Raw genomic sequence first — 20,471 nt, forward strand, 5'->3', positions numbered from 1 at the left:
AGAAGAGGTCATATACCCCTCGCCCTAATGCAGGATATTGAATACAGTATGCTGACACATTGTTGGAGAACGATACCACTGTCTGCTAACGTAATTTTTCTTTTATGAAGTGGTACTAAACTACATTTATCAAACTACATCACTAAACAACAGTATGAGTAGAAAAAAATGCAGTTTATTTCTTAGCAGCAGGTGGGAGCTCCAAAAGAAGAAATATAACAAGTATATAATAATGTAAATATATATAATATATATAAATATTATAATATATATAAATATATATAATATATAATAATGTATGAAAACATCAGCATCTCCCCCGGTTTGTCTGGTGTTTCAGTCTCCGTCCAGTAGGTGGCGGTGGCGCTTTGTGTCGTGTTGCCAGCCGCAGCTTCATTGTGTAGAAGAAGAAGAACTGGTGGGAAATTTGACAGGCTGTTGTTCTGCAAATGTATCACTGAAAACCAACATTAACCGTGAAATTACTAATGTTCACACGAAATGGACCGGTACGTGTTGGTTATTTCCTTTTGCCAAACTGCTGAGGACGTGGCGGAGGACGATAAATGTGAGTGTGAAACTAATTGCACGTAGCCTCACTGCGCTAATGTCAGCGCAGCTAAGCTAAGTTTGGTTAAGTTAGCTAGTGGCTCAGGCAGTGTGTGGATAAATTACACACTAACTCAAGGTTGATGTGTTGGTGTTAAACCACATTTAAACACACTGGTAGGTTTGTTTCAGGAGAGAGTCTCGTACATTTGGCTTGTAAACATTTGAGTTAACCAGTCAAAACCTTTCTACAAGTAAAAATAAGTCTCAAAAGTTGGTAAATAAAGAGGGCTTTGTGTATATAAGCGCTTCTCCTAAGATAAGGTTATCTAGGTGATTTGCTGTTTGCATGTTTTCCATCTTAAATAAACCTGTAGTGTGGCTATTGTGAAGCCTCACAGCTCAGTTGTCATTGTTCACAGGTCTGGAGCCAGTGAAGCTCGTATATGACAGGCTGGTGGACATTTCAACTCAGGAGTCAGTGAGAGGGACATCTGTGTTTCCAGGTACAGTAACTATGTGCATCTTTTACCCTGCCTGACTTCAATGTAGAGAAAAGCTTCTTTAACGTTTTACCTCCATATGTGTGTTTTTTTTTTAGCCTGTTCTCTAAATGGCAGCCCATCAGCTCAGAGGTGGTACTTCGCTGTCCAAGCTTGCCAGGGAGAAACACAAGTAAGACATTAAGGAGCGATCCAAGACTATATTTTCAAACAGTGGTTTATCTTTTAAGCAGTTAAGCATAAGCACATATCTGTGTGAGGCAGTACAACATTTATAAACAAATATAAGACTTATATGGGGCTGTTGGGTTTTTACTCTTCAGTGCCAATCTGAATTGCATGTCTAACTTAAGATAATCATGTTAAAAATATGAGTGAAGGAGTGACAAACTATGGTGCCTCAGCACTCAGTATGCTAGCTTTTGTAGTGCTTTCCTGGCTCTAATCATATGTTAATCATCTTTTATAAAAACTAAGTTATATCATATCAATTTTTCACTGCAAAATCTTTCTGAGGCAGAAGCTTCACTTCCTAAGCTTTAGTGTAATATGTAAAAGATATCATTACGTTTTTATAGCATCTTTAAAAACATTTACTTTTTAGAAACACAAAACAGAATTAAAATGCGCAGTGCTACCGATCTTTCCTACACTTTATCAAGTTTACTGACAGTAAGACTATTGCATTACTGCTTCTGTGGTGGTAGATAGTGTCCTCAGTAATTCTGAAATACTGTAAACACATATCATAGCATATCTTTTCTTTCATCTTGGTCCGAAACTATCAGCTCAGCAACAAATCAACTGATAAAATAAAATTACTTTCATAGACTCTGCTACACCCATGATACACTTATAAATGTCAGCAAAATTACAAAACACACAGCACATAGAACAAAGTCAGCTTACAGTTGAAACATACATTTGTTGTCCTGTATCCCATCACATCTTTGTGTTGTTCTTCCTGTACGTTAAGTCCATAAAATCGTGTAACATCTTCAATGTAGGTCAGCTCAACTGATTTTCTTTTCCAGCCCACTCCAGTTATTTGGTGATATGTAACACAACAGGCTGCTTTCTAAAGATTTTAAACATTTAAAGATAACCCAAGATAAAAAGTTATGGTAGGCAAGAGCAATGTGCAGATTAATAAAACCAAAAAAGAAAACTGTAACACTGATATTAAAGAAAGAGCTGCAATTTTTTATTAGCCCTATTATTTTTTTTATTAGCAATTTTTTTATTGTTTTGTAGTTTTGCAGCTTGGACTGGGAAGAGTTGGGCGCAGCCCATCAGAAACCTGACAGTGAGGAGGAAAAGCCTACTGCTGTGGACACATGTCTCAGTTCTCTGAGTAATCAGGAGGCATCGGATCAAAATGCTGACCAGCCAGCACTGACAGAGTGAGCGACAGATGATGTTTTCTACTCTTTATGTAAAGAATTGACTTGTTTTTTCTGCTTTGTATTGAAGGATTGTGCCAAGTGCATCAATGTGAGCAGTCATTAAAAACTAATGTTATCTGCATTTGTTGTATTGTATTGATAATATCTTAACATATTAAATTATTAAAAGGTTCTACATTTTATGTAAATATACTTTTCTAATGTGTAGGTCAAAAACAGATGCAAACTTGACCTCAGAGAATTAAAGTCCTGGTGTTACATTTTGGACAGTGGGCCTTCAAGTCTTTCTGATCTGGTCTGAATGACTCTGTTGAACAGGTTGTTAGAGGAGGCTGCAGAAGGACTGCATCTACTGTCAGACAAGCTACCACCTCCAGGTACAGTTGACCAATCTGTGGATGCTGTGAGTTACTGCATGTTATTTTGTATCTGTCATTTGTATTGATGTCAACTGTGTACTGTGCAGGGCTGTCACTTTGTTGAAAAAAAATTCAGACTATAAGAGAGCTGACATGAAGTGTGTTGAAATTTATTTGAATGTACAATTTTTCTATCAATTGTGTGGAATCTAAAATGCCTCCATACTTCTCAGATGATTTTGGTTGTTATGATTATCTTTACAGCATGGCTCGCCAATTAGATATTTTAAAATTTACCCGCTGCAGCCAGTACTGTACTTCGTACATATGCACTCACCTCTGGAAGAGAAAGGATACTTCTACTCTGCCTTCTTTTTTAGCAAGTCTGCCTCCTGAAGTGATAATTCAATCTTTAAAGAACACTGCTTACCATCTCCACAGGAATTCAGGAACAGTCACGCTCCACTGTTAGCTTCCCTGAGGAGCTGGAGTCACTGCTGGCTTCCAGCTTTTCTTCCACAGGTCTTGATATTTACAGGAAACAGAGAAGATGGTGACAGTGGAGTGACTAGTTTAGGTCACTGTTCCCTCATGAACTCCTGTAGAGACATGTATGTAACAAAAAAAAAAGAAAGTGTCTAATGAATTCCTCTTTGGTTTGTCCTATTTTTCACCCTCAGGTAAAGCCCTGCTGGATGTGCTGGTGTTGGGCTCTGCTGAACAAGCCCCTCCTATTAAAGACCTGCTGCCTCTGCTGGGAGCCCTCAAACACATGTCCTGCTGGCATGGTGCTAAGATCAATGTAGTCACACAGCACACAACTGGGTGAGGAGACATGAAATACACAGGGAATACATTTAGAAACTAAATGAACATATGTTCAAATACATAGACAACAGGTAGTTCACCGTGGTGATGGCACACATAAATATGAGATTAGAAGTTTCCAAAGGAAGCTCAAAATACAGGGAAAGGAGCAGTATTGTGAGGATTTACAGGTATGGTTATTTGTGAAATGCTTCCAGTTCACCACTAGGGGGAGTTAGATGAGTAAATATCCACATATGTTGACTTAAAGTTATGGATGAATAGTCTGAGCAACATATTCACAGAGGTATTCATTTTAGTTAATGACAGAATAGCTGCATTAAATCAGAATCAAAATCAGTTTTATTGCCAAGTATGTTTCCACATACAAGGAATTTGTGCTGGTGTTTGGTGCAAAACAGTAACATAAATAAACTTAGAGTAAAATTAAAATAAAATATTTACAACAAAGATGTGGGATATTTACAGTAATAAAGATGTGGGGAATGTAGTGCAAAAAATATAGAAAATATATAAATATAAACTGTATGTATAAATTCTTAGCAATATATTGCTACTTTACTTGCCTAAATGGGAGAATGGATGGATCATGGATCAGGACTTTTATTTTCTAATTTAGAGGAACCAGCAATAAAAGTTCCTCCGTGCTGGTCACTGACTGACTTTTTGTCTTCTTGCCCAGGTGGCAGAAAGCAGCATCCTACCTGAGTGCTGGTCTGGTGGAGCCTGCCGACCTGGACCTCTGTGTTGACCACAAGGAACTATGGAGGGGTGGCCTGGTTATCAGAGAAAGGAAGGTAAGGGTCTCTGAGAATGGAGTGAGTGTGATGAGGAAACATTGAGGATACAGTTATTTTTGCATAATTTATTTTCTATTTTTCTTCATAGTGTAGAAAAATGGAGAAGTTCCTATACAGTATAAATCATGAAAAAAGCCCAGCTCTATTAGTTTTTGTTTTTTTTTTAAACACAATGTAAATGTTACAAACACAGCAAAGAGGAGGGTGTTGGTGACACAGGGTCTTAGGGACCAAAGAGGCCAGCTTATTACCGAGAGGAAGAAAATTGCATCTGTGTATGTCGGGTGTGTGCATGCCTCAGTGCTATGACGAAACTGTTTGTCAGTTACAAGAAGGTTGAGATATTTTGAAAAATGTGTGTGTGGGTGACAGCTGTTAAGATTTATCTGTAATTCTTTGTGTTTGCTTGTATGAATCTTTGTACAGTAGCTTCTACACATGAGTTTGTTTTCAAGGTTTTGAAGAACTAAAGGTGTTATTGATCGTTTAAAAGCACCAAAGAAGTTGAAAGGTGTTTGTGAGGTACTGGTTGTTGAGAGAAAGGACTTCTTTTGTCTTATCAACTCTGTGTGTGTGTGTGTGTGAGTTTGTGTGTTCTGTAGAGAACACACACACAAGTACTGTAGAGGGCATGAGAAAACGCTGTGTCCTTTTAAACCCACCAGCTTGCTTGCCCAGGGCTTTTTATTATGAACAGTGATCTCTGTGGGCAGGAGCACACAGCTATCTGGGCTCAGTGAGAGACGGCAGAGAAAACAGTGGTTTCCTTAAGAACCTTCTACACCGGGGGTAATTGTGATTCAGAGACCTGATTCATGCCACCGTATGTGTTCCTCTATCTTTTTCATGTGAAATTAATCATGCACTGCACACAAAGCCACAGGCAAAAGTTTCATGTATTTCCTTTTAAGCTAAGTGACTTTTTTGAGCCACTGGGGGATAAGTCTTTCTCTATTGCTGAATGAATCAAGAGGAATCACTGGATGTCACTTAGGGGTCATGGGAAATAGCTCTGCCTTGCTGGTATTGCCCTGGCAGAGCCTACCCAGTCCTGCCTGGCCCCGCTCTGACTCGACCTCACTCTTTGAGGAGTCGGCTGCAATTAATGATTGGTCCAGCCTTGGGCAAAGGACAAATGTTAGAGAACACCTCTGGCCAGTTTCTGTCTGTATTTAAATGACAGTACAGTGCTGCTCTTTACTTTTGTAGTGTAAAATATACATTTAGATGAAACTAATGGCTAGACCAAGTAGACACATGTGTCTACATACTGTTTATACATACTGTTTACTCAGTTTGGTGTGGAAACACCTTTCCACAAGAGTAGAGTCTGTTGTAGCAGCTGATGCCAATTATTTTGGAATGAGAGGTTTAACAATTGCTTATGGACATAATACTGGATGTCCGCATATTTTTGGCCATGAATCGTCCTATTCTTTCCTGCTTTCCTGCTGGTAGCTGCAATCTGGTGTCAAAGTGAATAGGCTGAGGTGAGTTGACAGGATTTTTTTTGTTGCTACTCTAGAGATTACTTCACGCCCACTTGTACTTCTTTCTCATTATGGGAAAGCTCTGGCAGGTGCAGCAGTTTTCTGTCTCTGGACAGAATTGGCCAATTTTGTGCTATTCTTCCATGGTCCTCTGGAGAGAATCAGCAATCTGTTTCGCTGTGGAGTTTCCTTTTATGTCTCACACTGTTGGTGTTCTTTAATCTGGAGATTTTCAGTTGGCATTTTAAGATAATTTTAAATGTTGATCAACTTGTATCTAAAAGATATACAGAGTCAATGTGAAATATGTGTTTTGCAAAGAATTGGAAATGACAGCATATTGTTGCAGTCAGATTACAGCCTAGTACTTCTAAAATAAACATTTTTTTTAACAACTAAATATCCTTGTTTTTTGCTTGAATATGGGGCTTGTTCTTTTAGGCCTGAATAGTTGGACATGTTTTTAAGTAGCATATATTTGGTTCTCTCCTTCTGTTGAAATGAAAACATGAGAAACACTGAAGCTGAAGATATGAAATTGTCACCTCACAACATTGATATGTTGAAGCAGCATTCAAGTGAATATATCTGAAAGGGGTGTTTTCTTTTACACAGATCTTTTGATATTTTGTTGTGGAAATTAAAACCATAAAATTCATAAAACATGCATTTCTATAGCAAAGGCCATATATGGCCACAATTCTCAGTGTGATTTACGTTCAGTTGAATATTTCTGATGTTGTTTCCATCACAATAATATCCCAATTCTTTGGTAGTCATTATACAAGTACCAAATGACAGAAATACTAAAGATATGTTAAAGGTAATTTAGAAACAGAGTCCCATTAAATAGTTTGTCCAGCTGAGTTTATTTTCCAACTGTAATATTCCCTGATCTGTACCCATCTTGACCACAGTTCAAAGTAATTTAAACACATTTAAGTGATCCTTTAAAATTTGATAAAATAAATATAGGCAGAGATATCCTCATCAGATATTGGCATCAGGCTGAAACGTCTAGTATTTGCCACACTGTTATAAACTCTCATCCTGTTTGGCAAAAGTTTTCTCGAGGCATCTCTCCCCTGTCTGCTTAACTGAGTATGCTGAGGCAAGCATGCAGCTTCTCCTTCACTGTAGTGACCTTTGCTAAGTTGCTGCCTTCAGAAGTGAGTGGGCTCCAGCATATACAGTAGACTTACAACAAACCTAATGAGGCCAAACAGTTTGTGTATGTCTGTGATGTGTAGCACAGGTACACTAATAGAGATTTTGTGTGTGTTTGCTTCAGCATGTGTCAGAGCTCCGTTTCAATGGCTTTTCTCTGCGCTCTCCAGTGCATCACACATCAGGGTCCAGTCTCTTGCAAGCCCTCTACACCACTACAGACCACAAACTACAGTCCGAGGTGAGTCCTGAGCTCTTCACTACTTCTCACATCTTTAAACTTTAATCTTCCCTTTGTTGAATGGAGCTACTGAAAACTGTAGACTGATGATTAAACTGAGTCGCTGTTGTTTCACTTTATTCTTTCAGCCTCACATTGGGTTCAGTGTGTGCTCTGTCTGGGAGGCTTTAGAATTTTTTTTGTTTGTTTACAAGACAACTCACCACGGGCTGTATCATTCTCATCCACATTTGTAGCTGCTGTTACATTGTGTCATTTTTTAAGGTTGTACCTGAATAGTAGGGATTCACCAGTGGGACTTTTTCACTCCAATGCCGATACTGATATCTGGGGTATCAGTTAATATGGGTACCAATCCGGTACCGGTGTTTATGGTACTTTTGTTATAATTTCTCCCCTTGAAATATAGGTTGTGTCTGAAATCACTCCCTCATTCACTACTCCCTAATAACTACACTAGGACTATATAGTGAGCTCATTAGCCTAATTGAAAAGCAGTTTTGGACACTACTTGGTTATGTTTCTCTGCATCGTCTTTCAGTCTTTCACCGCAAGCACAATGCATGATGGTATATATTGCATGTTTAGTGACCATCAGTTGTACCCTAGTTTTTATGATGCATGGCGGGATACTATGAGTCCATTATATAGGGTATAATAATTCTCACTCTACATTTGGACAGCACTACAAAATAGCGAACTCACTATCTAGTGAACTATATAGGCAGTAGTGAGTGATTTCAGACACAGTCATTGGCTTATTACAAGTAGTCACACTTCCAAACTCCTGACTCTTTGTTTTTTGCTCTCTTCATACTATGTTAGCTCTTCTTGCAAAATGTATGGGTCTACTGGTGCACTTCTGATGCATGACCTAGAATGTGCATGCAGTCGTAGGCATAGAATAACAATCAAATGAACAGACAAAAACCTGATCTGGTATCAGACCAATATCAGTAGTGGATCCTGCATCCATACTAAATAGCTAGCTACAGTATGTAAAAAGAAGACGTCCCTTTTCTTCATCATGCCCACAAAGCTATGATTGATTGAATGTCTCTCCAGCTGGGGATAAAAGCCATCAGTAGGAACAACAACAGATTTATTTGAATCACTGGGGTTGTCATTGATGTGAGCAGCGATTCAGACGTCTGGAACCAGACTTTGTCATAGCGGCATCTCATCTAACTTGTCCAAACACCTCAGGCAACTAATTTCATGTAATTTTTATTGCCACACAATTGCATGGTTGTTTCAAAGGTCCAATTGTTTGTCTCGTTATTTCTTGTTTCTTCCTCTCTGACAAGGACAGTAGCAAGCATAGTCTTCTGCCACAGCACTGCAGGGCAGTATGTTTCAAACGTTGTCAGTGAAGAAATCTTGTTTAGAGAAATGTAATATATTTGAATTTGGTACTTTCTGCAGCTTGAAGACACGGACATAGTATGTTTTTGTGGGTTTTTTTGAGCCATGCAGTCATATTTGGCAGTGTGACTCTGGTTCTAGTGATTACACAAATTAGTGGTTTTACCTTTGGTTGCTATCAGGCAGTGGTGAATTTGCATTCACCACTGCCTGATAGTAGTTGTGACTGATAAAACCCAATCAGGAAGCAAGGCAGGTCTCTGTGTCATCGCTGACAATAGTTTCTGTTTCTGCCTGTCCAGATTATAATGCAAGACCTAAGTTTTCAGTCTGAAACAGGTCCAGCAGCTTTTCCAAAAGTCTATTTTAGGGGCTCGACAATTGCAGTGTAGTGTGGACACCAGGAGTGAACGTGGCAAAAGTGACTTGTTACTAAAATGTATGATTGTGGATGAAGCCTCAAGTGTTTGTGCTCGTTACATCCATATCTCCAGCTTCGCTTTTAGTGAATGCTAAGTTGCACGGGATGGAGGAACATGACTGAACACAAGGTAGTGTTTTTTTAAGGGTACAGTTCATGAACACATGCATTGGGGAAAGTATTTACAGACATGAGCAAGATTAAGTCGATGAGAGGTTCTGAATTTCAGTTTTGATACTTGTTCGGTTATTTTTCCAGCCCCACTATGTAGTCATATTCCTACAAACTTTAGGGGAAGGTTTGATTGGCAGGATGAGTAGATAATGACTGAATTTTCATTTAGGGTAAAACTGTACCTTCAACCCTTAGTTCAACCCACATCTTACCTCCTAGCTAAAGAGTTGAATAAGCTGCACTCACTCCATCTTTTAATGATTTCTGGTGGCTAGAAGGAGACGAGTTCTAAAGGGTCAGGTCCTGGTTGCCCTTTAATCACAATGAGGAACCTGTGACAGAAGGATCATCAGTAAGATAAATCACATGTATTTTATTTGCCAAATGAGTGTTGACCCCTAGTACTTCTGTCGGCCTTGTAGCCAGAAAACGGTATTAGAATATCGATTTAACAGATCATCAAGGAAGGCAGATGCTCAAGGTTTCAATGGAAGGAAATCTGTAGGCGGCAGTCATACACTACTTCCATGGGGTTTGCACTCATCATTTGTACATCATGTTCCGCCAAATTTTATGTACTTCATAGGACATTCCTCATCTTCATTTGACACAAACTTTTTGCCAAAAGCCATCTGTCATTATTCAATTATCATCTTTTCCTTTTTTGTCACATTTTTTACAGCACATTTTTTTAATGGAGTGGTTCAGAGTTATTTGTATTAAGGTGATATGAGTCACTCAATGACGCTAGAGTGAGCAGTCAGCTTGCTGTGATATTTCCATCCACACAGTGTGTAGCCTCAGTTAATGTCCATGTATCAACAGTATTGACAGTAAGTGACTCATATGACCGTATGACAGAATTGTTCCTTTAATCTCTTATTCATCAGAACAGGATGACGTTGTCGAACATTGTGTTAGCAATTTTTTTTTTACACTTTTATGTTTCAGTTCTCTGAAGTTTTAATTAAACCCAGTAATAACTGAACTCTGAGTGCAATAGTTTTTTTTTTTTAATTAATTGGTTAATCATTTGGTCTAGAAAAAAGGAAAAAAAAGACAAAATGTCTGAAGGTTTCACTCGTTTTGTCCACTTAGCAGTCAAAGATATTTGGTTTTCAAAGAAATAAAACAGAGAAAATCTGCAAATCCTTCCAGGAGCTGGAAGTGGGGAACTCGGTGGCATGGCTGTAGGGATGCCAGTGGGCAGACATCACTGCACCATTTTGGTCCAGACTGAAATATCTCCACTACTTTAATCAATTTGGAAAAAAATTTATTTCTCCAGTATTTTGGTTTTTGGTCAAATATTTTGCAAAACTAATGACATCCCCATTAACCTGAGCTTTACTTTGAATTTAGTGCGATTAACAAGGGTAAGCATGCTTACAAGCTAAATCGAGCTGGTAATTAATGGTAAGCATACCTGCTAAACATGAGCATGTTAGCATGCTAACTGAAATCACCATTGTGCCCAAGTGCAGCCTCACAGAACTGCTAGTGTGGCTGTAAACTCTTGGTTTTGTTGCTTGATAAATCACTGATTCATTTTTCTGTTGACTAATCCATGAATCAAAAAATCTTTTTATCTCTAAATATTGTAACATACAGTTAGTTATTTGTTATATAACAGTGGGGGGTATCTTTCAAGAACATGCATTATGATTGTTTCACTTCTTTTAAATTGCTGATAGTTAGTCAAAGTTATAACTAAGTGTTTATCCACTTTTCATTTTGCCGCTGCAACAGCCACTGACTCAAAGTTGAATGATATCTGTAGAGCAGAAGTAATAAAACCCTCAGCTCACTGTATTGACGCGTAACAATAATAATCTGAGTGTGTGTTCTTTTCTGTGGAGAGGATACACTCTGGTTGCATGTTTGTATGGTGGTGGGTGTGTACTTTGTAAAAGCTGTGTATTTGAATAGAGAATGTAGTCTGTGTGAGATAAGGTCTTTTATAGCTGTGGTATATGTCTGTAATGAGTTTTCTTATGTAGATTAATATCCATAACAATAAAACCACAGAGGGGCTGTGGCCAAGAAGTTATGGCCAGATATGAGGTACACACACACACACACACACACACACACACACACAGGCAGTCTTTACTAGCATTAATTAGATAAACATTAAAGGCACTTGGCTAAAAGGATGTTAAAGACATACTGAAAAGAATCATTAGCTCTTCAGGCAACACCTGTGTGTTGTGTTTACCTTAACCATTGTCTGCTTTGTGAGTTTTTGTCTGGCAACAGATTCTGTAAGATGTGTTTGTGTGTCCATGTGTGCCCATTATTCAGTTAACACAGCAAATTATTTCCATAGTTAAGGTGTGTGTATATGTTTGTGTGCACTACTCATTAATGAGTCTATGGAGAGTGAGAGAGTGTTTATGTGTGTGTTGTGTGATCTAATCAGATCCCTGTACAGAGAAGCAGATGGCGATGATTGTCTTGGCACACAATAAAAAAAACAAACTCTGAGGACAACAAAACTATCACAACTCTGCACTGCTGGGATTACTGGCTCTATAATGAAACACACACACACACACACACAGAGTCTAAACTATGCTCAGACAAAAACTATTAGGGCTTCTCACTGTCAGGAGCGACTTTGTGATGATTACACACAAACACACACACACACACGCACGCACGCACGCACGCACGCACGCACGCTCAGCCTCAGTGGGCAGAGGCCACACTGTGCTGTGTGACCACCAAACAAGAGGTATTTGGATTAATTTGCTGCACGTTAGGAATAACCTATAGGCAAGTGTGAAGTATAGGAATTCTTATATCACTTGCCTGTAATATGGTCGTCTAGTATTATCTTTATTATTATTACCTATTAAATATTAGTATATAAAATTTTATGTTGTGATATATTATATAGTCACTTGTTTTGAGAAGTTCAATTAAATCCCCATTTACACTGGACAAAAAACCTGCTAACAATCTGGCTTTTTTCTTCACTGTGTGAAAGGGTACAATCATCATTCAATGCCAGGTCAAACGGTCATGAGTATTTATCGGCTCCAGCTCTGGTCAGCAGTGATGTAAACATGATACCTGGGTGAACACACAAATTTTCACCCTTTTAATGCTCCGTGACGTTTTTCAGAGCACAGAAACTCTGTAAACAGATCTGCCACTTGCCCTGCATGGATTTATTAAATCAGAAACACTGTGGCTACATCTTTTTCTGTGCTCTGTAACTGTACATTTCTCTCTGCAGATGTGTATCTGTGTCCTCTCAGTCCGAACAGAAAGGCAAACTTGTCTGGCAGCGTGAAATGTGTCACAGTGTCAATTTTTTTAGCAAGTTTATCTGCATTTAAAAAACCCGCTATAGGCCCTCATATTGGTGTAAGAAGGTTATAAGACACCATTTACAGGCAAAATATCCTGATGGGAATCTCTATTTGTAGATACTGAAGTTAGTTATATATGTAAAATCAAGGCAGAGTGTTAATATAGTACAGTACAGTACATTTCTGTTTGTTGATCTTCAGCACTGCCCACAACGATGCAAACAGTTATAAGGCTGAAAATCTTGTTTCCAATGAAATAGTGTAAATGAACAATGAAGGAAATGTAGCTAAAAATGTAAATTGTATATCTATTCCACATGTTTCCAAACTTATATGGTGGAAATTCATCTCAATCATGTCACAGTCACCTTTTCTATTCTCTATTGAATGTTCTCTCGCAGATTCAGCAGCTCTAAAGCTTATTCACATGGTGACATTTAGTCTTTTGGAGTGTCACCGGTGACACCTTAACCCCGTTTGTCGAGGGAGGGAAAGAGCTTCACTTTACACTTTCTTTTGGGATTTGAAACTCTCTTCTCTTCTTACCATAAAATCTGCATTAAAACCTTCATGCGTCCTCCACTCCTGAGCATTTTAACATGCAGTAAAAGTCATATTTGTCGCTGCCTGATGTGTTTTACCTTTCCCCCTAATTACCCTAATTTTATTAATTTGAGTAATGCAACTTTACTAATGTTAAATAGACATGGAAATAGTACAGAATGTAAGATCTCTGTTGTACTCTGTTGTTGTACAGCCAGTGTCGGTCTGTGAAGGCTTCTGTGCTCATATGCAGGAGAAGTACACAGGCCTAGATTACCACAATATATATATAAGAGAAATGAATGAGGAGAAAAAGTAGTGCCCCTGCCAGGAAAAAAACCCACCACAGCCAACAGAATGAAGTCATTTTTGTAGTAATTGCATATTAAATCATGCTCAAACATGCAAAACATTTAAACCACAGGCATATGCAATTTGAAACCATTACCAAGGATCATTTCAAGTGGTTGTAAGTAATGAGGACAATTTAATATTAGAGGTTTTAATGATCTGTTTGGCTCATCTCTTCAGGCCACTGCATTAGTCAGACTCTTCTTTGGTTGGACAAGAGAGTAATAAACTTTCCCATCTTTCCAGCAAAAGTAGGAATTCAACCAGTATTCATTAAAATCTTCATCTACTCTTAATCTATAGGACTCTGTCAAAAATAGGTCGGCACTTAATTTTTGTTCCAGTTCAATAAATTATGAGATTGAAATTTCTGCCTTTGCTCTGTATTTGTGTTAATTTCTGTACACGCGAATGACCTGTTTTTCCATGTGACAAATGATTTATATATTATTGATTTCCTTATAACATAACAAGCTCATTAGATAAGTAGGACAGACTGCTGAAATGTAGGTCTTTTTTTTTTTTTAATGTGAGCTACAGTTTGTTAAGGACCTAATTCTGATGGGTTCCTGACAGAAAACAAGATGTTCCGTGTTGGTGGTTAGGTGTTAAGGTGAAGTAAAACTGAAACAGTTAGTCAGTTAATTGATTAATTGGTCAACTGAAAAACTATTTTTAGTCATTTATCAAAAAAACAACAACAAAAAATCCACCAACATTTTCTGGTTCTAGCCACTTGGGTGTGATGATTTTCTGTTTTTCTTGTCTTTGTCTTTGTGTTTTATACTGTTTCTCAGACAAAATACAACATCTGAAGACTCCACCTGTTGGAAATTGTTCTGACATTTTATCAACCAATTAGCCAGAGAAATAATTGATGGGTTAATTGATAATGTAAATAATTATTTGTTGTTGCTCTAGTATGAAGCTGCTCTATCTCGATCGCTCAAGCTCAGCTTTCTTTTTAAATGCTGTTCTGTGAAATAACCCTGTTGTTTTTTTCTTTGTCTTCTCTCTTTCATTCGATCCACACTCATCCTCTTTCTGTCTTGTGTTTGCAGGTCTGTCATTACTACGCACCAGTTTTGGACTTGGTTCAGCTGGTTAACCTGTCAGACCTGCCCAGCTTTCTAATGTCCAGCACCCACTTTGAACTGTATCCTCATTTCGAAGTGTGTGTATGTGTGTGTGTTCACTTATAGAGAAAACTAAAGTAACATTATTTCTACTTCCATCCACATTTAGGTGAACCTGCTTGTGTGAAACAGCTGTATGTTTAGATTTTAGTATATTAATACCATGCAGTATAATGTCACATGCAAACTATTTGATAGTTACAATAATAAAATAGCCCTGACTGTTATTATGTTTCATATTGGTATTTTAAAAATTGCAGCTTTTGTAGTGCAAATGTGCTCAATGATATTTCTTGTCTCAAAATGTGGTTGGTAACTTCTGCTCCTTTTTATTGTACTATTCCTTAAGAACTAATAAATAGAGGTCTGTGTGGGAAGTCAGCCAAAGCTAAACTTCTGTGGGACCAGCTGAGGTCACTGCGTGGAGAGGTACGTGCCCCTAAGCGGTGCTCTTACGTGTACAAAAGTCTTCTGTAGAAAGTTGTAATTTCCAGTGAAGCAAAGAAGTACATTTCCAAAGGTTTCCACTTGAGAAGGAAATCAGTTTTCTTTAGGGCCCAGTCAAGTGTATATCAGATATAGAAGAATGATACAAGATTCATGGGACTGAGGGACTGTGTGTTTAGGTTTATTGACTGTGTTTCTATCTCCAGGTTGGAGCATTGTTCAGCCTGTCATGTATAGTCACCCCCATCGCTCAGCCCACACCCAGCCAACTCAGCTCCCAGCGCTGGAGGGAGTCTATAGCCAGGAGACCAAAGTCCTTACCTGGTAAAAACATTTATTTTCAAGCCCTTTTAAGTACCGTATTAAATGGATGACTGACAACAACAGAGTGGAGCCATATCATCTTCTGTAGGGATATAAATTGGTTACTGGTTGCTGGAAAAATCAAGAAAAAAAATTAAAACTAGGTATAACTGATATGCTTGATATACTTGAGTAAATTGGTTTGCGGCAGCAAATAGTAAAACACAAAAATAAGAAAAAGGGACAAGCGGATTAGTTATATGATAATACACTTCACCAGAAATTCATAGAGTAGAAATATATGCAGAATAAGATAGAAGCTATACAGAGCAGTAGATACTGTTATACAACAAAATTACTTATGTAACAATATTTTTCTGTCGTCGATTAACTCTTGATGTCCCCCTGCTCACTCTGTAGCGCCTGACGTAGAGGTGAAAGGTGAAAGTGCTCACTACTTCCTGCTGGTCCAGGGATCAGATGATGTCAGGTTTGGAGCCTGCAGGGTCAGGATGTTGCACTCAGACAGTCAAATTAATGGAGCAGCTGCCATGGCAACTGTCACTGGGTTGCTGAGAGAGAAGTCTTTGTCATCATCAGGTATATTATGTTGTCATGTCTGTAGAGAAGTGTGTGTCTGTGTGTGTTTCTGTGTGTGTGTCACTGTCACTGTGAATGTTTTGGTGTTGCTTTAATTTGTTACCTGTTGAGGTCTGTTTGAGGAAATGAGGAAGAGCTGGACTAAAAACTTTTATCTAACTCCCCTTTCAAAGGCTAAATCTGCCCAAAAGCCAAGATACCCTCTTTCTATATTTTTGCTTATATTTATTTATATTTTGGCAAATTGGCACGACTAAAAGTATGCCGAATTAGTTGGTAGCAGTTCCTGTTTGCAATGTTCCCCTGGATTTACAGACAACTATCACTGGATTACTCAGTTTTTACTACTTTACTGAAGATAACTTATTCTTAAGGGAGTTCTTGAGCATCTTTTTTCTAATCTCTAAGTGGATTTATTGAACTTTGATAAGCAATAGACATCAGAGATAATGGTATCCTTAGAAAGTGTAAGTCAAAAATCTATGTATTATGTCTGTGTGTTCAGATTTGAGAACTCTGGGGAGGGTTTCACTTTAAGGGTCTTGAACTACCTTAATTACCTCCATGAGCTCTGTGTCACAGCTCCTCTGTGTTGGTGAGCAGGCCAAACCAGCAGACCACACCATAACTAACTCCCTGTTGTATGTAGAACACCAGCATGCACACGTCCCTTCCATTTCACACGGTATCTCTGCTTCATGCCCCTCCCTCTACGCGTCACAGTTAAAAAAGCTTTGTTGTACTTTAATCAAATTTTATAGAGAGCACTAGTATTTTATCAACATTTTGAGCCATTGAAACATGTAGCAGTAATTTGTTCTCCGCCACACTGTAAAGAAAAGCCCTTCAAACATCCTGTTCTTTTAAAGCTGCTCCTCAGTTTGATTGGAGGAGAAGCTCTTCTGGCTTCACTGACAGAGACTTAGGGCCTGTCCTTGTTCATCAGGCAAGCCTGTGTTACAAAAACTGATATTTACTTGTCTTCAATACTATTGGCTATTTCTGACTCAAGATTTTCTTCGTTTGTGCTACATGTCTCTTTTTTTCTTCACTTTTTCTCCTCCCTCCTTTCTCACAGCACTGGAAAGTTGTGACTGTTCTGTTAAAGTTTTTCTCATCTTTGTCACTAAAATAAGAACAATCAATTAAAGATGCAAAGGACTGACAAAGGGCATCGATAGGAAAGGGTGAGGAGGAGAAATAGAGTGGATTGGATATGAATGAAGTGTGATTTGGACTTTCTTGTTTGGATGGACAGACATCTATGGAAATGGAAATCTCACACTGTTGGGTGTTTTGTTCCCCAAACTTAAAGTGTCTTTTGTGATGAAAGGCCTTTAATGTTCTTTGGCTTCATCTGATATTCAAGAGACCTATTGAGGGTTTTTCTCCTGAGACTCCCTGCTGTTAACATTTCATGCAACCTTCAGGAGACATTTTTGAAATATTTTTAAATGCAGAGCAGGACTTTAAAAGGTGCCCTAACTGCTGCAGAGTTTTCAATAAAAATGAAACTCTTAAAATGCACAGTCAAAGGTCGTTGCACCTGGACAAAAGCTTATCAATACACCTTTGACAGAGATTTCTGGATGCTTTTCAAGTTACAAGTGTAATTCATCAATTATTTGTTTACATATTAGAGCAATAATCATTGGTTTATCTTTTGTTAATGTTTACTAATCCTGTGGTTCTCAACCTCTTTACCTTAAAATGAAGCATAGTCTACTTGCAACCCCTAATCACATGTTGCATGTCAGTAATCTGTGAGTAATTCCACCAGAGTGATTTTGTATCTAATTAATTGTACTATGTGTCTAAGTATCTAAGTATGAATACTGTTAATATGTTGAGGAAAATTCAAGAGAGCTAGTACAATATACATTTTTGTCAGCCATGTGAAACCAATAGCAATGGCATAGATTCAACTTCAAGCCTTTGGGATCATCCTCAAACCACAATATTGCAAATGTTGCTCTTAGAGGCTAATCCAGTAATGTATTGCTCCTCCATAAAGTTTTGGCATTTACGTGAAACTGATTCAGGAAAAGATGGTCAATGTTGAAGCAGCAGAGCCTGAGATATCCAGACTGTCAGTCACAGGGTTTTCCCCAGATTTTCAGAGAGCTTAGGTGCTGTCTGGGTTCTGGGGGTGGTGGTGGTTGAGGGATTTGAAATTATTGAAAAGAAATGTTCTAGTTAAGTTCTTTTTCACATTGTCTTCTGGCATTATCCTTACCATATGACAGGAAGCAGGCAACACCTACTGTACTTACAGTCAAAAGTCTTAATTTCACCACATAACATGTTTGAGATTTAATTAAGATATATGGATTACCTTATTTGTCATGTCTCATAGCAACGTGAAAATTGGAGAAGGTAGTGGTGAAGAACATTTTTATGTTCAAATCAAAGTACAGTGAAATATATGACAGATGTATGATATAGATATATGACAGTGTAAATTTTAGTCACTAGCAAAACTGGCCTGCTGCCTACCATTAACTCTAGTTTGTGTAGGTTAGGATAGCAAAGCTGCAGTTTGGAAAAGTTTTTGCAGTTTTTTATGGAAAAAAATGATTGGAGCAGTGGATGTGTAAACTCAGCCTAGCTTTGTTTAGCTACCAAGCCACATTAGATAAAGTTTAGTTCAGTCGAGGTATCTTTATGTAATGTCGATTAACTAGCTTCACTGGCTAACATTAATATCTGTGCAAGTTAGCAAGTTTAGCAATTTCTTTAGTAGTAAAAGAGGCTACATGAGTTATATCTTATTTGTTGATGCTTACCTCATCCATGCCTTTCTTCCACCTTCCTTATCTGGGTTGATAGTTGTAACTACAGATACAGGACAGAGAAATAGCTGGAAAAAAAAGCCTTTATATGGTAGGGAATAACCTGTAGTATGGCTCAAGCTCCAAAAACGCTGGATCTTTCAACTGTCAAACTGTGTCTTTCATTGGACCATCTCTACCTGTTACATCTCTTCGTCTTTCAAACTCCATGCCCTAAGTTTTTAATGCAGGCTTCCTCTCAAACATTTGAAGTAAACTAACCCATGGGTGGAGTGCCTCTAAATCTCTCTGTTGCCCCTGATACCACTAGAGCAATGTCAAAATAATAAATGAATCCCATTCCAAACAATACACAATTGAGTTTTGCAAATTATCTCATCATTCTGTTTTTTTTTTCCCTTTTTACCACACGTCTCTCTTCGATCAGGAGGAGCTGTAGGCGACATCCTCCGCCCTCTGCCCTGTCTCCAAGGAGACAGTCTGCTGAAGAGAGAGAGGAAGGTGACCCAGGTTCAGACTCTGGTACTCAAAGAATATCTCAGTAAGTACGACATTTAAAGATGGAAAACAATTCTCAAAATATACTGTAGCTCTGAGGAAAAAGAAACATAATGAAAGGTGTAGAACTGAGCATTATTAAGCAATAATGCAAATGATTGCACACTATCTAGCCAGATGGATTTCATCACAATATTTGTTATATTTTAGAGCTACTGTTGTGCTTTAAGTAATTGCTTGCATGTTAAAGTATAATCATAACCACAGACAAGCCCTCAGCACAGCACTGTAAGCTCATTATGATATGTCAGTCAAAATATTTTTCCCCCAAGCAGGAGAGGCAAGCGATCCCCTCACAGCACAATAGAGGAGATAAGTGATTTGTAAGTTTTATGAGAACAGAATTATCACAAAGCGGACAGAATTATGTTATTTTTCTCACCTAACTAATCTGAAAATAACTGAAATGGGTTGGCTTCATGTCGTTAACCCTTTCCTGACCCTTAATGTGGCTGCTGGCTTACACATGCCTCCCATCTCTCTGTAGTAACCACCTGTTCACCATCTCATCATATTCGTTTTATCCAGCATAACACAACCACTGTAGCCCTAATATTTATTCTGAATCTTCATGGTGTGAGGATCAAAAACATATAATAATTTACAATAACACCTCCTGCCCTTTGCCTTATTGCTCAACTCTTCAAAAATTGGTAATAAAAACTAAAAAGTACTTTAATCTTTAATCTTTAGAAAAAAATCAGTGTTGCTTGTTTAATTCAAATTAATTTGAGATCAACTGTCTTTATGATGCAAAAATCCGGAGACAAAGAGATGGAGGGAAGAGATACTTGAAGCTTCTTGATTGATCATCAGTGCGAACACACAGCTCTCTCCATTCCTCAGCACAGGCTGGTGCAAAGATTATTTTACAGACACACATAATTTCTCCTTGGAGGGCAAAGATAGTGCAACACCAGTGGAGTGAAGCCAGATTAAAGAAAGTCGAGTGAAATTCTACAGACTTGAGGAAAAGCGTCAGGGCTATTCTTTGAAAAGGCCATGAGCAGAATGAAGAGGCCTGACAGACCACAGGCCTTAATGAAATTCATTCCAATATATTCTGACTTGGCATTAGATTGGGAAAAGGCATGTCCTTATAAGTTGCAAAAGTTAGA

General features: G+C 38.2%; 1 protein-coding gene across 1 annotated transcript in view; it reads left to right on the forward strand.

The window, feature by feature from the left end:
- Positions 1–383: 383 nt before the first annotated feature.
- Positions 384–20,471, forward strand: part of mtbp (MDM2 binding protein) — a 32,578-nt gene continuing 12,490 nt past the window's right edge. The window contains exons 1-13 of the mRNA XM_071470449.1: positions 384–568; positions 972–1,055; positions 1,151–1,224; positions 2,307–2,455; positions 2,777–2,835; positions 3,498–3,642; positions 4,328–4,442; positions 7,227–7,343; positions 14,579–14,673; positions 15,016–15,082; positions 15,307–15,424; positions 15,824–16,003; positions 19,223–19,336. Coding sequence (XP_071326550.1) covers positions 502–568; positions 972–1,055; positions 1,151–1,224; positions 2,307–2,455; positions 2,777–2,835; positions 3,498–3,642; positions 4,328–4,442; positions 7,227–7,343; positions 14,579–14,673; positions 15,016–15,082; positions 15,307–15,424; positions 15,824–16,003; positions 19,223–19,336 — 1,384 coding nt within the window. The 5' untranslated portion in view covers positions 384–501. The remainder of the gene's footprint in view (positions 569–971; positions 1,056–1,150; positions 1,225–2,306; positions 2,456–2,776; positions 2,836–3,497; positions 3,643–4,327; positions 4,443–7,226; positions 7,344–14,578; positions 14,674–15,015; positions 15,083–15,306; positions 15,425–15,823; positions 16,004–19,222; positions 19,337–20,471) is intronic.

The sequence above is a fragment of the Trachinotus anak genome, unplaced genomic scaffold (genome assembly GCF_046630095.1).
Source record: "Trachinotus anak isolate AG129_WGS33_773 ecotype Australia unplaced genomic scaffold, CSIRO_AGI_Tana_v1 ptg000032l, whole genome shotgun sequence".
NCBI lineage: Eukaryota > Metazoa > Chordata > Actinopteri > Carangiformes > Carangidae > Trachinotus > Trachinotus anak.